General features: G+C 36.1%; 1 protein-coding gene across 1 annotated transcript; it reads left to right on the plus strand.

The window, feature by feature from the left end:
- The first annotated feature begins 2402 nt into the window (after positions 1 to 2402).
- LOC109154101 (triosephosphate isomerase, chloroplastic-like) lies at positions 2403 to 6387 on the plus strand. The gene is made up of 9 exons (XM_019301975.1): positions 2403 to 2789; positions 3432 to 3458; positions 3628 to 3697; positions 4358 to 4481; positions 4822 to 4906; positions 5003 to 5135; positions 5286 to 5459; positions 5834 to 5916; positions 6052 to 6387. Exons 1-9 carry the CDS (start codon positions 2586 to 2588, stop codon positions 6106 to 6108), a joined length of 957 nt encoding a protein of 318 aa, XP_019157520.1. The 5' UTR covers positions 2403 to 2585; the 3' UTR covers positions 6109 to 6387.
- The last annotated feature ends 7365 nt before the right edge of the window (positions 6388 to 13752 follow it).

A 13752-nucleotide genomic window follows, 5' to 3' on the forward strand; every position in this document is an offset into this window, starting at 1 on the left:
ATCATTCATCAGGCCCGTAACCGGCCCGTCCAGGTCGTCCAGCGGAATCGAGAAGGTCATTCTGAAAGTAAGTTGCTCTGGAACCGCCACCTCAACAAAGGACCCATCTTGAGAAGTCACTCGGGCAGTCGTGGGAGTAGGCGGATGGCGTGACGGCGGAGTGACCTCGCGTCGAGAAGGAGTCGGCGGCTGAGAAGCTGAGGACATAGCGCCGGCAGGAGACCTCTGAGGGGCTGGGCGAGGAGTCTTCTTCCTGTGTTCCCGTTCAGGCCGAGTCCGCTTGGAGGGCAGCGGACGCCAAGGAGACCCGAAGTCAATCCGTTTTCCTTTCAGAGGAGAACGACCCATGGTAGACTTGAGAAGGTGAAAGAGAAGGAAGGACGCCATTTATAGGTGCCAAGTTTAGACGGAAGAATCCAAACGGCCCCGCGAGATCCGGAGCGAATGGCTGAGGATCCGGACGTTACCGAAAGCTATTCAAAGCAAAGATACGGTGATTGAAGGAGATGGACAGTTGCTACTTTTCCAAACCCAGGCTAGCGGACCGGGTATGGAAAAGTGAGGGACTAGTTGATGGGGTGAGGACCCCGGCCCAAGAGATAGGGGCCCAAAGAAAATAGATAGGAGAACTGGGCCAGCGTCGAGAGGAGCCCGAAGAGCAATTGGGCCGAGTCCGGGAGTCGGCCCAGGCCCAAGCACGGGGCCCAGTTCAGGAGTTGCTAAGAGGAGTCCAGTAGGAGCTTAGGCCGAGACAAGGAGTCGACCGAGGCCCAAGCCCAGGAAAGGACTCGGCTCAAGGAGCCGTTGAGAGCATTGAAGAGATTCGTTTAAAAGGGAGCCGTTAAGACATTGAAAGCCGGACTCGGTCGGGCCGTTACAAGCCTGGGAGAGCCGTTGGTCGACCGAGTAATGGCGTCCAATAGCTCCGTATCTTAATTAGCCTTGAAGTCGGCCATTAAAGGCCTTCAAGTCGGTAGAGGAGGAGCCACTATATAAAGGCTCCTCCATTCTTGTAAAAGGACAGACGATTGAACACCCAGAGGGGGAGAATACCAAAAAGGTTCCGAGTACTCGCATTACCTCCGAGATAGGCATACATTTTACTGAAAGGTGCACCCACCAGCCAAAGGTTGTGTTGGACCTCCTTGGGCCCGAAAACCCTAAAACCATCATGGGTATTTTAGGAAATTTTAGTGTAAAATTTAAATCTGATCAATCTTTTAATCAATCTAAGCCATTCATTTGATTAAAATCTGTGACCGCCATTTTTTCTACCCATTATAGGCCTAACTCTCTTGGGCTCTTATTAGTATAGTATAGTATAGTAGATAGTAGATATATAAAAGAAAGTGTATTTTTAATATACTAAAAGTACATTATTCGTGTATTGAATGTACATTATATAAAATAATGTACTTTTAGTATTCAAATATTTACTTTTCCTGAATGCAATGTACATTTTTAATATATTAAAATTACATTATTTGTGTACTAAATGTACATTATTTTATAGTATACAAAATATGGTCCACACAATAATGATTGTACGCAACACTAATGCGGTAATGCCTAAATCCTATTTTGTATTTTTCCTAATCCATTTTTCTTGCAGTCACTCCAGTCAGCCATCGACACACTTTCCGCATAAGGCAAGTATGTAGAGTTTGGAATTGAACAAGTCGGCAATTTGATTTTTGTGTTTAATAGTACTTTTAATGTAGTTTCTAAATATATAAATTTTTGTATACTAATACTCAAATTAGTATTATGAAAAATTGAAATAAAAATAACTTCAGTAAAGCCTTATTAACCGAACCCGATACATAAAATAAGTCCGAGAGAGTAATAATCTTCATACTGAAGATCAAGGTGAGTGTGACACTGAAAAAAATGTAAACAATAGTGTGCACAACAATGATAGATATCACTATTACAATTAAAACGATAAGAATATTGATAGTTGTTTAGATGATGGTGGTCACAATGAAAACGAGATTTTGAAAGAAGTTGATATTAAAAATTTTGTGAAAGATTTTACATCTAAATGTGCGCATGTCACTGTTTAAGTGAAATTTAAATATTTTTATATACAATATTTCTATTTTTCAATTTTGTCACAACTTTTTAAACAATTATTATTTATGTATACTAAATACTTGAAAATATATACTAAATACTTGGAAATGGTACAAATTAATATATCAAACAGAACCCTAATTTTATTAAAACGACCCTATATTTTAGTCTTTATATCATTCATAATTATATTTTTCTTTACGAAATAATTAATTTAAATTCATACTTTATCCACAATTTTTTTTTTTTACGGAACTACAATTACTACCCTTTCTAATTCTAACCTTTTCCCAACCAAACGCCGTGCAAAAGTTCCGTTCTGGAATAGTGTTTACACAGATGACGATGCGTATTCCGTATTCGTAATCAGTGGTAGGTAAGCTATTGCCTATTGGCATTTGGTTGTTGTAGTTGAAGCGGATAGAAAAAGGTGTCGCCCACCCACTGAGTAGTAGCGTCTTCATCAGTCTTCTCCATTTCAATTTTCAGAGTTCAAACGCTTTGCGGCAATGGCGGTGTCGTCAGCATCTCTGGCTTCTCAACTCTCCGGTCCCGCCTCCACTCCTAACTTCTCCGCCCTCCGTCGATCTATCCCCACCTCCCTCACTCTCTCTACCACTCAATCCTTCTTCCAAACCGTCGACTCTCGCCTCCGCGTATCCTCTTCTGGCAAAGGCTGCCGAGCCGTCGTCGCCATGGCCGGCTCCGGAAAGGTAGGTTTTTTTTTTTTTTTTTTTTCCTTTTATTTTCCGTTATTTTTTTAATTAGTATTTTGGCATCTGGACTCGACAGTGGAGTGTATATACAGATCTGATATTCATTGTAATCATGGCTGATTTTTGTTATGTATGTATTTTCTACAGTATTAGTTGAAACTGGGGAAATGTTATATGTTTCGATGATTATGATGGTGTGATGCGAAATGAACAACTGTTTCAAATTACTTCCAGTTTTGATGGAATAATTTTGAAGAAAAGAGTACTAGCAATTTTAAGTTATTGAACTAGATAGTAAAATGTTGTTTCTTTACTATAAGTTCAAAGGATTAGATTCAAAAGTATGATATCATTAGGTGTATTAATTATCAAGTTACCTTGCAGATTATCATGAGAAAAGAAGAGGGAAACCCAGAAGGGAAGACATTGTTCTTTATAGTTTTTTGCTTCAATAACATGCTCTATACTGTCTTTAGTTAAACTATCATTCAGTAGCTGAGGGCAGTTTAAGTAAATTATCATGTAATAGCATTACACTCAATGGCATTCTTGTTCCTATATTTGTTCTCATTAATTGTCGTTTGACTTGTTACAATTTAACACTGAATATTGATTTTTGTCTACATTGTTTGCTTGCAGTTTTTTGTTGGTGGAAACTGGAAATGTGTAAGTATTATCTCTTAATTCACTTACAGAAATCCGTCATATCCTCATGTTGTATTCATAGCCCTGTGTGTTTTCTGTCAAAGCTTTTTGCATTTTCTCCACTTGACACATGCTTAGTGCACTTGATTCTTGATGTTCTTAGTTTCTTTTTCTTGGACATTTCTTACAGAATGGAACAAAAGAGTCTATAGCCAAGCTAGTCTCTGAATTGAACAGTTCAAAGCTGGAGCCTGATGTTGGTTAGTTCATCATTTCTCTTTATTTGCCACTTAGGGGCCATTTGGTTCACGGAATGTTAGATTACCTTAGGGAATGTTAGATTACCTTAGGGAATGTTAGATTGCTGGGAATGTTAGATTACTGGGAATGTTAAATTCCTGTGTTTGGTTAAGACTGAGGTATATAATATAATTATGTTTGGTTTAGGGTTATCTTTATCTTTATATATATATATATATATATATATATATATATATATATATAAGCTAACATAAAATATATATTTTTAAATAATTAGAATGAAAATAGCAAAATTTATAAATATCCAAGGTTATCTCACATTACCTAAGAAAAGGAAGGGAATCACATTCCCTTCAAAATCCTATGTGGAGGGAATGTTCCATTCCCTGGGAATGTTATATTCCCTCAGATAGTATGAACCAAACATAGGAATCTAAGCTCAGGAATGTCATATTCCCATGGTTATGTAATATAACCTGAACCAAACGCCCCCTTAGATGTAACTTAAAATATATATCTGTAGTTGATGGTATTGTATCTAAGTCTATCCTCAATTAATGAAATCTAAATCAAATTTTTGAAGAATCAAAGTTACCTTTATCCATTAAATTTAATTTTTCCCCGAATATATCATTATTTCTATCCTTCAAATTTTACAGATGTGGTGGTGGCACCTCCTTTTCTGTATATTGATCAAGTAAAGAACAATTTAACTAATCGGGTTGAGATTTCTGCTCAGAATTGTTGGATTGGAAAGGGTGGAGCTTTTACTGGAGAAATCAGGTGAAGCAAATATGTTACAAGTTGGATGTCAAAATATCATCATTGCCTTCTTCTGTAAAACCTGTCATGAAAAAAATAACAATATAAGTTCAGTGTGTCTGGTGAGGTCTAATTTATTGGATGAGTGCTGTTCGTATTTTTTACTTCTCATATGGCATTCCTTTTCATCAGAGCAATGTGTGTGGACTTGATTGATGGATCACTGGGACCTTTGTCTACTCAGTATTCACAGAATTCTGACTAGAAAGCTATTTTACTTCACCTAATACAAATGAGTTGAAGGAGTTTACTTGTGGTCAGGATTGATTTCTTAAATAGTCCTCTTCATTTCCATTTACAGTGTGGAGCAGTTAAATGATATTGGATGCAAGTGGGTCATTCTTGGTCATTCTGAGAGGAGACATATAATTGGAGAAAATGATGAAGTAAGAATTTTAAACACATAATAAGAGAGGAAAAATTAAATGTTTGCTATACCTTAGAAATTTCCTCATGATACTTCATTTTGAATTGCTCTGCAGTTTATAGGAAAGAAGGCTGCTTATGCCTTGAGCCAAGGTGTTGGAGTTATAGCCTGCATCGGGGAACTTTTACAAGAAAGAGAGGCAGGAAAAACTTTCGATGTCTGTTTCCAACAATTAAAGGCTTTTGCAGGCAAGATTTTGTTGTTTATATAAAAAGACGTGTGCTTTTTACGATCTTGTGTGTGGGGAGGGGGGGAGTTTGTTGGAGACAGGTTTTTCTTGTTCACAGTTCTGTTGCACATCTTTTAGTTTAATGACAGTAGACTATAACAATGTGCAGATGCTTTACCAAGTTGGGATAATGTTGTCATTGCATATGAGCCTGTATGGGCTATCGGAACTGGCAAAGTGGCCACACCTGAGCAGGCTCAAGAAGTGCATGCAGCTATTCGTGATTGGCTTAGTAAGAATGTCTCATCAGATGTTGCTTCAAAAACACGTATTATCTATGGAGGTACTGTTTTCAACTTACATTATATATGCAAAGCAAAATCTCTGTTTAGGTGCGTGTCTGGGTTGGTTTAGAATATGCGGCGACTATCTCTGATATTTTACTCTATTGCTGGGAAACATTTTCATAAATTATTTAAACATAAAGATAATTTAAGTTCCAAGTTCCAAAAGTTGAGGGTAAAGTACTGCTCATATAAAAGTCTGAAGCTCACAAACTGCTAATGTCTGTCCTTGAATTTACTACGGGGGTTACGTGCTTATTAGGAGAATATGCTGCAATATCAACAATTTGGTGCACCATCTTGGCTTTCTCAAAATTGTTCAAGAATTTTATGAAGTTGATGGTGTTTTACAGAAGTTGAAATTATTTGACAGGTTCTGTGAATGGAAGCAACTGCGCCGAACTTGCAAAGAAAGAAGACATTGATGGATTTCTAGTGGGAGGTGCTTCCCTAAAGGTATTTTCTTAACCAACCCCGATCTCCTAAAATGAGAGCAGTGCAGAGCGGAAAAGTGTTTCTTGGTTCAAACATCGTGCTGCTGGACCGGACAGATCATAACTAACTTGACTTTCTGTTTCTGCATTTTCACAGGGTCCTGAATTTGCCTCCATTGTTAACTCTGTCACTTCCAAAAAGGTTACTGCCTGATTATAGTTTAGTCCCTCCGTTTGATGGTCATACCATGCATGCTAAATAAATGAGTGGGAGAAATTCCTGTAGCATATGCATCGTGCTATATATGTTGATGTGGTGGGTGAAATTTTTGATAGAATATTTGCTGTCATCACAATGTAAGTCGAAGAAGTCGTTACTTGAAAGAACGTTTTCGTCCACCTGTCATATAATGCTTTGATGTTATGCCTTTCTGTTTAGTGATGTGATACATCGACAAGGAATAATAATCGTCAACGAGTTTTGATCTCTTTACAATGAGAGCTAATATGCATTAGTATTTTATATATATATATATATATATATATATATATATATATATATATATATATATATATATATATATATATATATATATATATATATATATATAGACTTGCACTCGGGTGCGAACGGCTCGCCCAGGCGCGAAATAGAAATGGATTCTGTTCGTCCACGTGTCCAGATCTAATGGATGAAAAACACTGATTTTTTTAAAAAATGCGGTGGTATTTTCGTAAATAATTGAACATCGAAGTGCAAGTAAAATGTATTACAAGTGCATGTAAAATGTATTATAGGTGCAAGTAAAAATTTACACTGAGCATCAATACTTAGTTGCACTTATAGTTCTAAGTAGTTGCACCTATAGTTCTAAGTAGTTGCACACATAGGTATAAGTAGTTGCATCTAGGTGTATGAATGTTTGCGAGTGGTTTTTAGGAATATTACTACCCGCTGAACTCAGATCAATGAATGTTAACAAGGCAAAATTACATGCACTCATAGGTGAAAGTAGTTGCACTTATAGTTATAAGTAGTTGCACATATAATTATAAATAGTTGCACATATAGTTATAAGCACACGCAGGTGCATGAATGGTTGCGGAAAGTGAATGCTAACAAGGCAAAATTACATGCACTTATAGGTGAAAATAGGTGCACTTATAAGAGATTTTACTTGCACTTCGATGTTCAATTATTTACGAAAATGCCACTGCGTTTTTTTTTTAAGTTATTAGATCTGGACACGTGTCGCGCGCTGATTCGTTCGTATTTCCTTCCTGGGCACTTATTCGCACCTGAGTGCGTCCCTATATATATATAAATATATATATATATATATATATATATATATATATATATATATATATATATATATATATATATATATATATATATATATATATATATATATATATATATATATATATATATATATATAGAATTGCACTCAGGTGCGAATGCTTCGCCCAGGCGCGAAATAGGAATGAATTTTGTCCGTCCACGTGTCCAGATCTAATGGATGAGAAACACTGATTTTTTAAAAAAACGCGGTGGCATTTTCGTAAATAATTGAACATCGAAGTGCAAGTAAAATGTATTACAAGTGCATGTAAAATGTATTATCGGTGCAAGTAAAAATTTACACTGAGCATCAATACTTAGTTGCACCTATAGTTATAAGTAGTTGCACATATAGTTATAAGTAGTTGCACCTATAGTGCTCAGGAGGAAAATGCGAACGAATCAGCGCGCGACACGTGATCAGATTTAATAACTTAAAAAAAAAAATGAGGTGGCATTTTCGTAAATAATTAAACATCGAAGTGCAAATAAAATCACTTACAAGCGCACCTACTTTCACCTATAAGTGCATGTAATTTTGCCTTGTTAACATTCATTGATCTGAGTTCAGCGGGTAGTAATACCCCTAAAAACCACTCGCAAACATTCATACACCTAGGTGCAACTACTTATAACTATGTGTGCAACTACTTAGAAATATAGGTGCAACTACTTAGAAATATAGGTGCAACTACTTAGAACTATCGGTGCAACTAAGTATTGATGCTCAGTGTAAATTTTTACTTGCACCTATAATACATTTTACATGCAGTTGTAATACATTTTACTTGCACTTCGATGTTCAATTATTTACGAAAATACCACCGCATTTTTTTAAAAAATCAGTGTTTCTCATCCATTAGATAAGGACACGTGGACGAACAGAATTCTTTCCAATTTCGCGTCTGGGCGAAGCATTCGCACCTGAGTGCGATTATATATATATATACTAATAAGAGCCCAAGAGAGTTAGGCCTATAATGGGTAGAAAAAATGGCGGTCAAGTTTTTTAATCAAATGAATGGCTCAGATTGATCAGATTTTAATTTTTTCAAAAGATTTACTAATTTATCCTTAATGAATATGATTATCCGTTAATTTTTCCGTTAAATATTATTTTTTCCGTTAATTTCTGTTAGTTCACCGTTAACTTATTCATTGATTTCAATAAGAAGGGTCTTAAGTTCGAAGCTCGAACCCCATCCCAATCAAAGTTGGCATATTTAGTACTCCATTTTACTTTTATTAAATTAAAAATAATAATTTAGTAGTTACAACAAAAAATAATACATATGCATTTCGATCTTTAATTTAGAATTATTTATCTACAATGTTTTTATTCAAAAAATTATTCATTATCAATAAATTAAATAAGAGAAATAATTTCATTAGTTATATTGTATTTATTTTTCTCCAATATAAAAATTCTTTACATTCAAATTCATCAATTGATTATATTTGTTACATTGTCGCTACAATGTCTTTATTAAAAAAAAAATTATTCATTATCAATAAATTAATTAAGAAAAATAATTTTATTATATTATATTGTCTTTATTTTTCTACAATGTAAAAATTCTTTACATTCAAATTCATCAATTGATTATATTCACTACATTGTCTATTATCTTTTTTGTGCACTATTTTTTTTTAATTAAATATCAAAGTTATAATACAAAATAATGTTATATATTTATTTATCAAGTATTTTATTAATACCATGAAAAAATTAAGAAAAATATAATTAATAAAGCCAATCATATTAACAACTTGAGGAATTTGTTGACAAAGAGAGTATTCAAATCACACAACAAATTGAAGTGAGAACTACCTCGTAATGTCCTTGTTTGACAATCAGTAGTTAGCGGTTAACGTTATTGGATTATATTAGCTGATTTGACCAGCGAATTATATCAACGGTTGATAAAAAGATATTCGAAAAAATTAATTTTTTAGATTAACATGTAAAATGACCTAAGAGTATACATATATTTAATAATAATAATAATAATAATAATAATAATAATAATAATAATAATAATAATAATAATAATAATAATAATAGTTTTAAAAAATAAAAATAATAAAAAAATATAATTAAGTCAATCATATTAACTACTTGGGGGATTTATTTACAAAAAGAGTATTCAAATTACACAACAAATTGAAGTGGAAAACTACCTCGCAGTGTCCTTGTTTGACAATCAACAATTAGCTCTTCAATATTAGTATATATTTAAAATTTTATGCCCTAATTTTTATTTGCTCTCCCTTATGTCCCGTATTTGGTTTCAACCATACCTATACAATTAATTTATTGACAATTATAATCAATCTTGACTATATTATCTTGTATTTGTAAACTTAGAATTACCTATTTAAATACACAAATTCAACATTCAATTATTTATGCATGAACAATTATAATATAATCCCGCCTTGATATACTTTAAAGTACTTATTAAAATAAAAATATTGGGCATTATCCCAATCGCGCAATGTGCGTAAAAAACTAGTATATATATATATATATATATATATATATATATATATATATATATATATATATATATATATATATATATATATATATATATATATATCAGATTTAAAACGAAAACACGGTGGTAGTTTCGTAATTATTACTACTTTTACTATGCAAACGTTGACACTAAAATGTAAAAATTTAGTATTAATGTTTTGCACATTTAGTATTAACATTTTATATATTTAATGTTAAAAATTTGCACTTGCAAAAATGTGAAAGTACATTGCAATTAGAGTTTTGATTTTAAAATTTTATAGTTGGATATTTTTTATTTTATTTGGTCTAATGGTTTACTTTTTACTATTTAAGGTCTTACATTTATAGTTTAGATTTAAAATTTAGCATTTTCGTTAATTTTATAGAATTTACCAGGTTTGCATATTTAGGTGTTAAAAATTACATATTTAAGTCTTAAAGTTTGCACAGTGGAGTTGATGATAATTATGAAATTACCATCATATATATATATATATATATATATATATATATATATATATATATATATATATATATATATATATATATATATATATATATATTTTAAATCTGATCAGTCGAATTTTACAAATATAAAGTTAAGATTGGTTCTTATTTATCTCATATGAAGTGTTATTACAGGATATATATATATATATATATATATATATATATAAAGCCAAGAATTTTGTTGAGGGGCGCGGGGGGGGGGGGGGGGGGGGGAGGGTGAAATAAAGACGGATTCAGAATTTTTTTTAGTAAAGGCGAAACATTAAAAATGAAAGAGATATTTAAAGAATAAATAAATAAATTACCTAAGAAATATAGATGTAAATATTATTGGATATGAGTGAAAAATAACACATCGAAACTTTATAAAAATATTCATAACAAAATATGAACATAATTAAAATGAAAGAGATATTTAAAAAATAAATAAATAAATTACCTAAGAAATATAGATGTAAATATTATTGGATATGAGTGAAAAATAACACATCGAAACTTTATAAAAATATTCATAACAAAATATGAACATAATTAATTTGATAAAATAATTTGAATATATATATATATATATATATATATATATATATATATATATGTGTGTGTGTGTGTGTGTGTGTGTGTGTGTGTGTGTGTGTGTGTGTGTGTGTGTGTGTGTGTGTGTGTGTGTGTGTGTATTAAATATTAAAAATGCTATAAAAACTGTAAAATTACATTGATAACCAAAGGAAGTGAACACCTAACCTTTATTATAACCAAACACATGCTCTACCAACTAATCTAACACATCTCTATTTAATAATCAACAACTTTTATATACTAATATAATACTCAAACATGTACTATATATACATATATACATACAAAGATTATATATGGGGTGGGGATGGGGGTGGATGAGGGAGGGGGCAGCTGATCCCCTGCACCCCCCCCCCTCCCCACCCCACCTCACCTGGCTCCGTCCATGTATATATATATATATATATATATATATATATATATATCGACAATGGTAGGATATATCCCGACCGACCTAAGATGTTCTCTGTGTTGGTTAGTACAAGTTCCTTGGCTCGAGCGCTGCAGCGGAGGGACAGTCGGTACCGGTCGTCCATGTACCTTTGTGTTGCCCTTTGCTTAAGAACACTCGGGTCCGACCGGTTGAGTCACCTCCTGACCGGTGTTCTGCTTGACCACTATACCTTTGTTCCACAGAGAGGCAATATCGTTGGAGAGGGGCACGTGGCAACACTAGGCGTTGACAGAGAGTACTCGCCAGGTTGGGGCACGTGGATGTTACGTGGATTACATGCCGGTAGATGAGCCCGAGCCACAGGATAATCGTGCGAGTGCGTTTGAACGTCTTCGACCGGCGATGCGTCAACGATTGGGACCACAGGACCCGGATAGGCGATCGGTCGATTCACCTATGCAAGCCACCAGTCAAGCGAAATCATCAGGACACAGTGGACCTCATGTACATCGTCGTCATCGGGCTCGTGAATAAACCCGTACGACTGAGCAAGATGATACCCGAGGAAGGGTGAACGAACTCCATGCAGAATTCACTCGGTGGCAGAATGAGCATGCTTTAGGGCCTTTGGATTACACCGCTTCACTGTTGTGGACCCCTTTCACAGCTGAGATTATGGCTCAACCGTATCCGCTCGACCTGCGCATTCCCGGTAATAAGGAATACGACAGTCGAACAGACCCGGAGGTTCACATCAATACCTATTACGGGAACATGCTGATGATGGGTGTGAGTGACGCTGTGATGTGTCGAGCTTTCTACTCGACGTTATCCAGACGAGCAGCCGAGTGGTTTAGGACGTTGGACCCAAGGTCTATCTCTTGTTTTGCCAACCTAGTGATTAAGTTCAAACGGAAGTTCGTGACTTCGAAAATCATCCGAAAGCCTTACATGTACTTGGAGAAGGCTAAACAATTGGAAGGGGAAACTTTGACCGATTTTTTGGTTAAATGGAAAGCGGCCGTAAGTGAGGTTGAGCCCATGGACGACCTGACGGCAATCCACATGTTACATATTTCTCTGAGAGCCGGATATTTGTATCAAGATTTCATACTTCATCCGCCGGCGACGTATGAAGAAGCCCTTAGCCGAGTGACTGATTATGCCAATGCTGTTAAGTGGTCTCAGGAAGTCGGTTCATCCCGGAAGCCCCTCGGTCGATCGGATAATCGGTCGGCAGAACACCCCCGATCCCGAACGCGCCCGGAAGACTTCACAGCTTTGAACCGCTCGGCCGCGGAAGCCCTACAATATGCTCAATCGTGCAATCTCATTGGATTACCACGTCCTGGACAAGAAGGGAAGGACAAGTCAAAACATTGCGCTTATCATCGATGCAGTGGGCATGATACTGAAGAGTGTACAACTTTGAGGCAATTGTTAGAGGACCTACTTCAAGCTGGTAAGTTGGATAAGTGCGTAGGAAAAAGAGAAGAGAACAATAAATCGAGCGAGAAAAGAGATCATCGGCGCTCCGATCTGCCTGAACGATCGGACTATGACCAGAGAGATTCGGATCCCAAATTTGACAGCCACCCCGCCTCTAAGCCAACCATTCACGTCATATTCGGGGGTTTGGAAGATGCGTCCCGAGCCAGGGAGCCCTACCCGGTCAAGATCGGTCGAGTTTTGACCCCAGAGCTTCGATTAGAGGTCTTGGCTATTCTTCGGGAATTCGCTGATATATTCGCATGGGGCCCGGAGGACATGCCCGGGATTGACCGCACTGTGATATGCCATCGATTGGCCGTAGACCCTGCCGCAAAGCCGATCAAGCAAAAAACCCGACACTTGTCCTCCGATCGCAAGGAGTTCGTGCGGGAGGAAGTTAAGAAGATGGCTGCAATCGGGCACATCCGCCCAGTCACCTATCCCGAATGGGTGGCCAACATAGTATTGTTTCCCAAGCCACCATCTTGGAGGATGCGCATTGATTTTACCAATTTGAACAAAGCATGCCCTTTGGACCCTTATCCGTTACCGAGCATTCATCAGATGGTGGATGAAACGGCCAGGGCGGAATTGATGAGCTTTATGGATGCCTTTAAAGGCTACCACCAGATCATGATGAGCCATGAGGATAAGAGTAAGACCTCATTCGTCACGCCTGATGGCTTATATTGCTACCGAGTCATGTCGTTCGGTCTGCGAAATGCAGGGGCCACGTACCAACGAATGATCAACATGCTGTTTGAAGACCTGTTGGGCCGAACCATGGAGGCATACATTGATGATATGCTTGTTAAGAGCCAGGACCGAGCGGATCATACTCGGGATCTCCGACAATGCTTTCAGGTCATGCGGACGTATCAGTTACGACTAAATCCTACAAAGTGTACGTTTGCAGTTCAAACTGAAAAGTTTTTGGGTTATATGATGAAGAAGCGGGGAATCGAGCCCAATCCCGCTAAAGTGAAAGCGATCCTTGACATGAAACCGCCCACAACCG

Source organism: Ipomoea nil, unplaced genomic scaffold (assembly GCF_001879475.1).
Source record: "Ipomoea nil cultivar Tokyo-kokei standard unplaced genomic scaffold, Asagao_1.1 scaffold2580, whole genome shotgun sequence".
NCBI lineage: Eukaryota > Viridiplantae > Streptophyta > Magnoliopsida > Solanales > Convolvulaceae > Ipomoea > Ipomoea nil.

Coding starts and splice junctions, on each gene's coding strand:
- LOC109154101 (XM_019301975.1), top strand. CDS start 2,586: ATGGCGGTGTCGTCAGCATCTCTGGCTTCTCAACTCTCCGGTCCCGCC. Junction 3,698..4,357: donor AAAGCTGGAGCCTGATGTTG/GTTAGTTCATCA, acceptor CAAATTTTACAG/ATGTGGTGGTGGCACCTCCT. Junction 5,460..5,833: donor AACACGTATTATCTATGGAG/GTACTGTTTTCA, acceptor ATTATTTGACAG/GTTCTGTGAATGGAAGCAAC.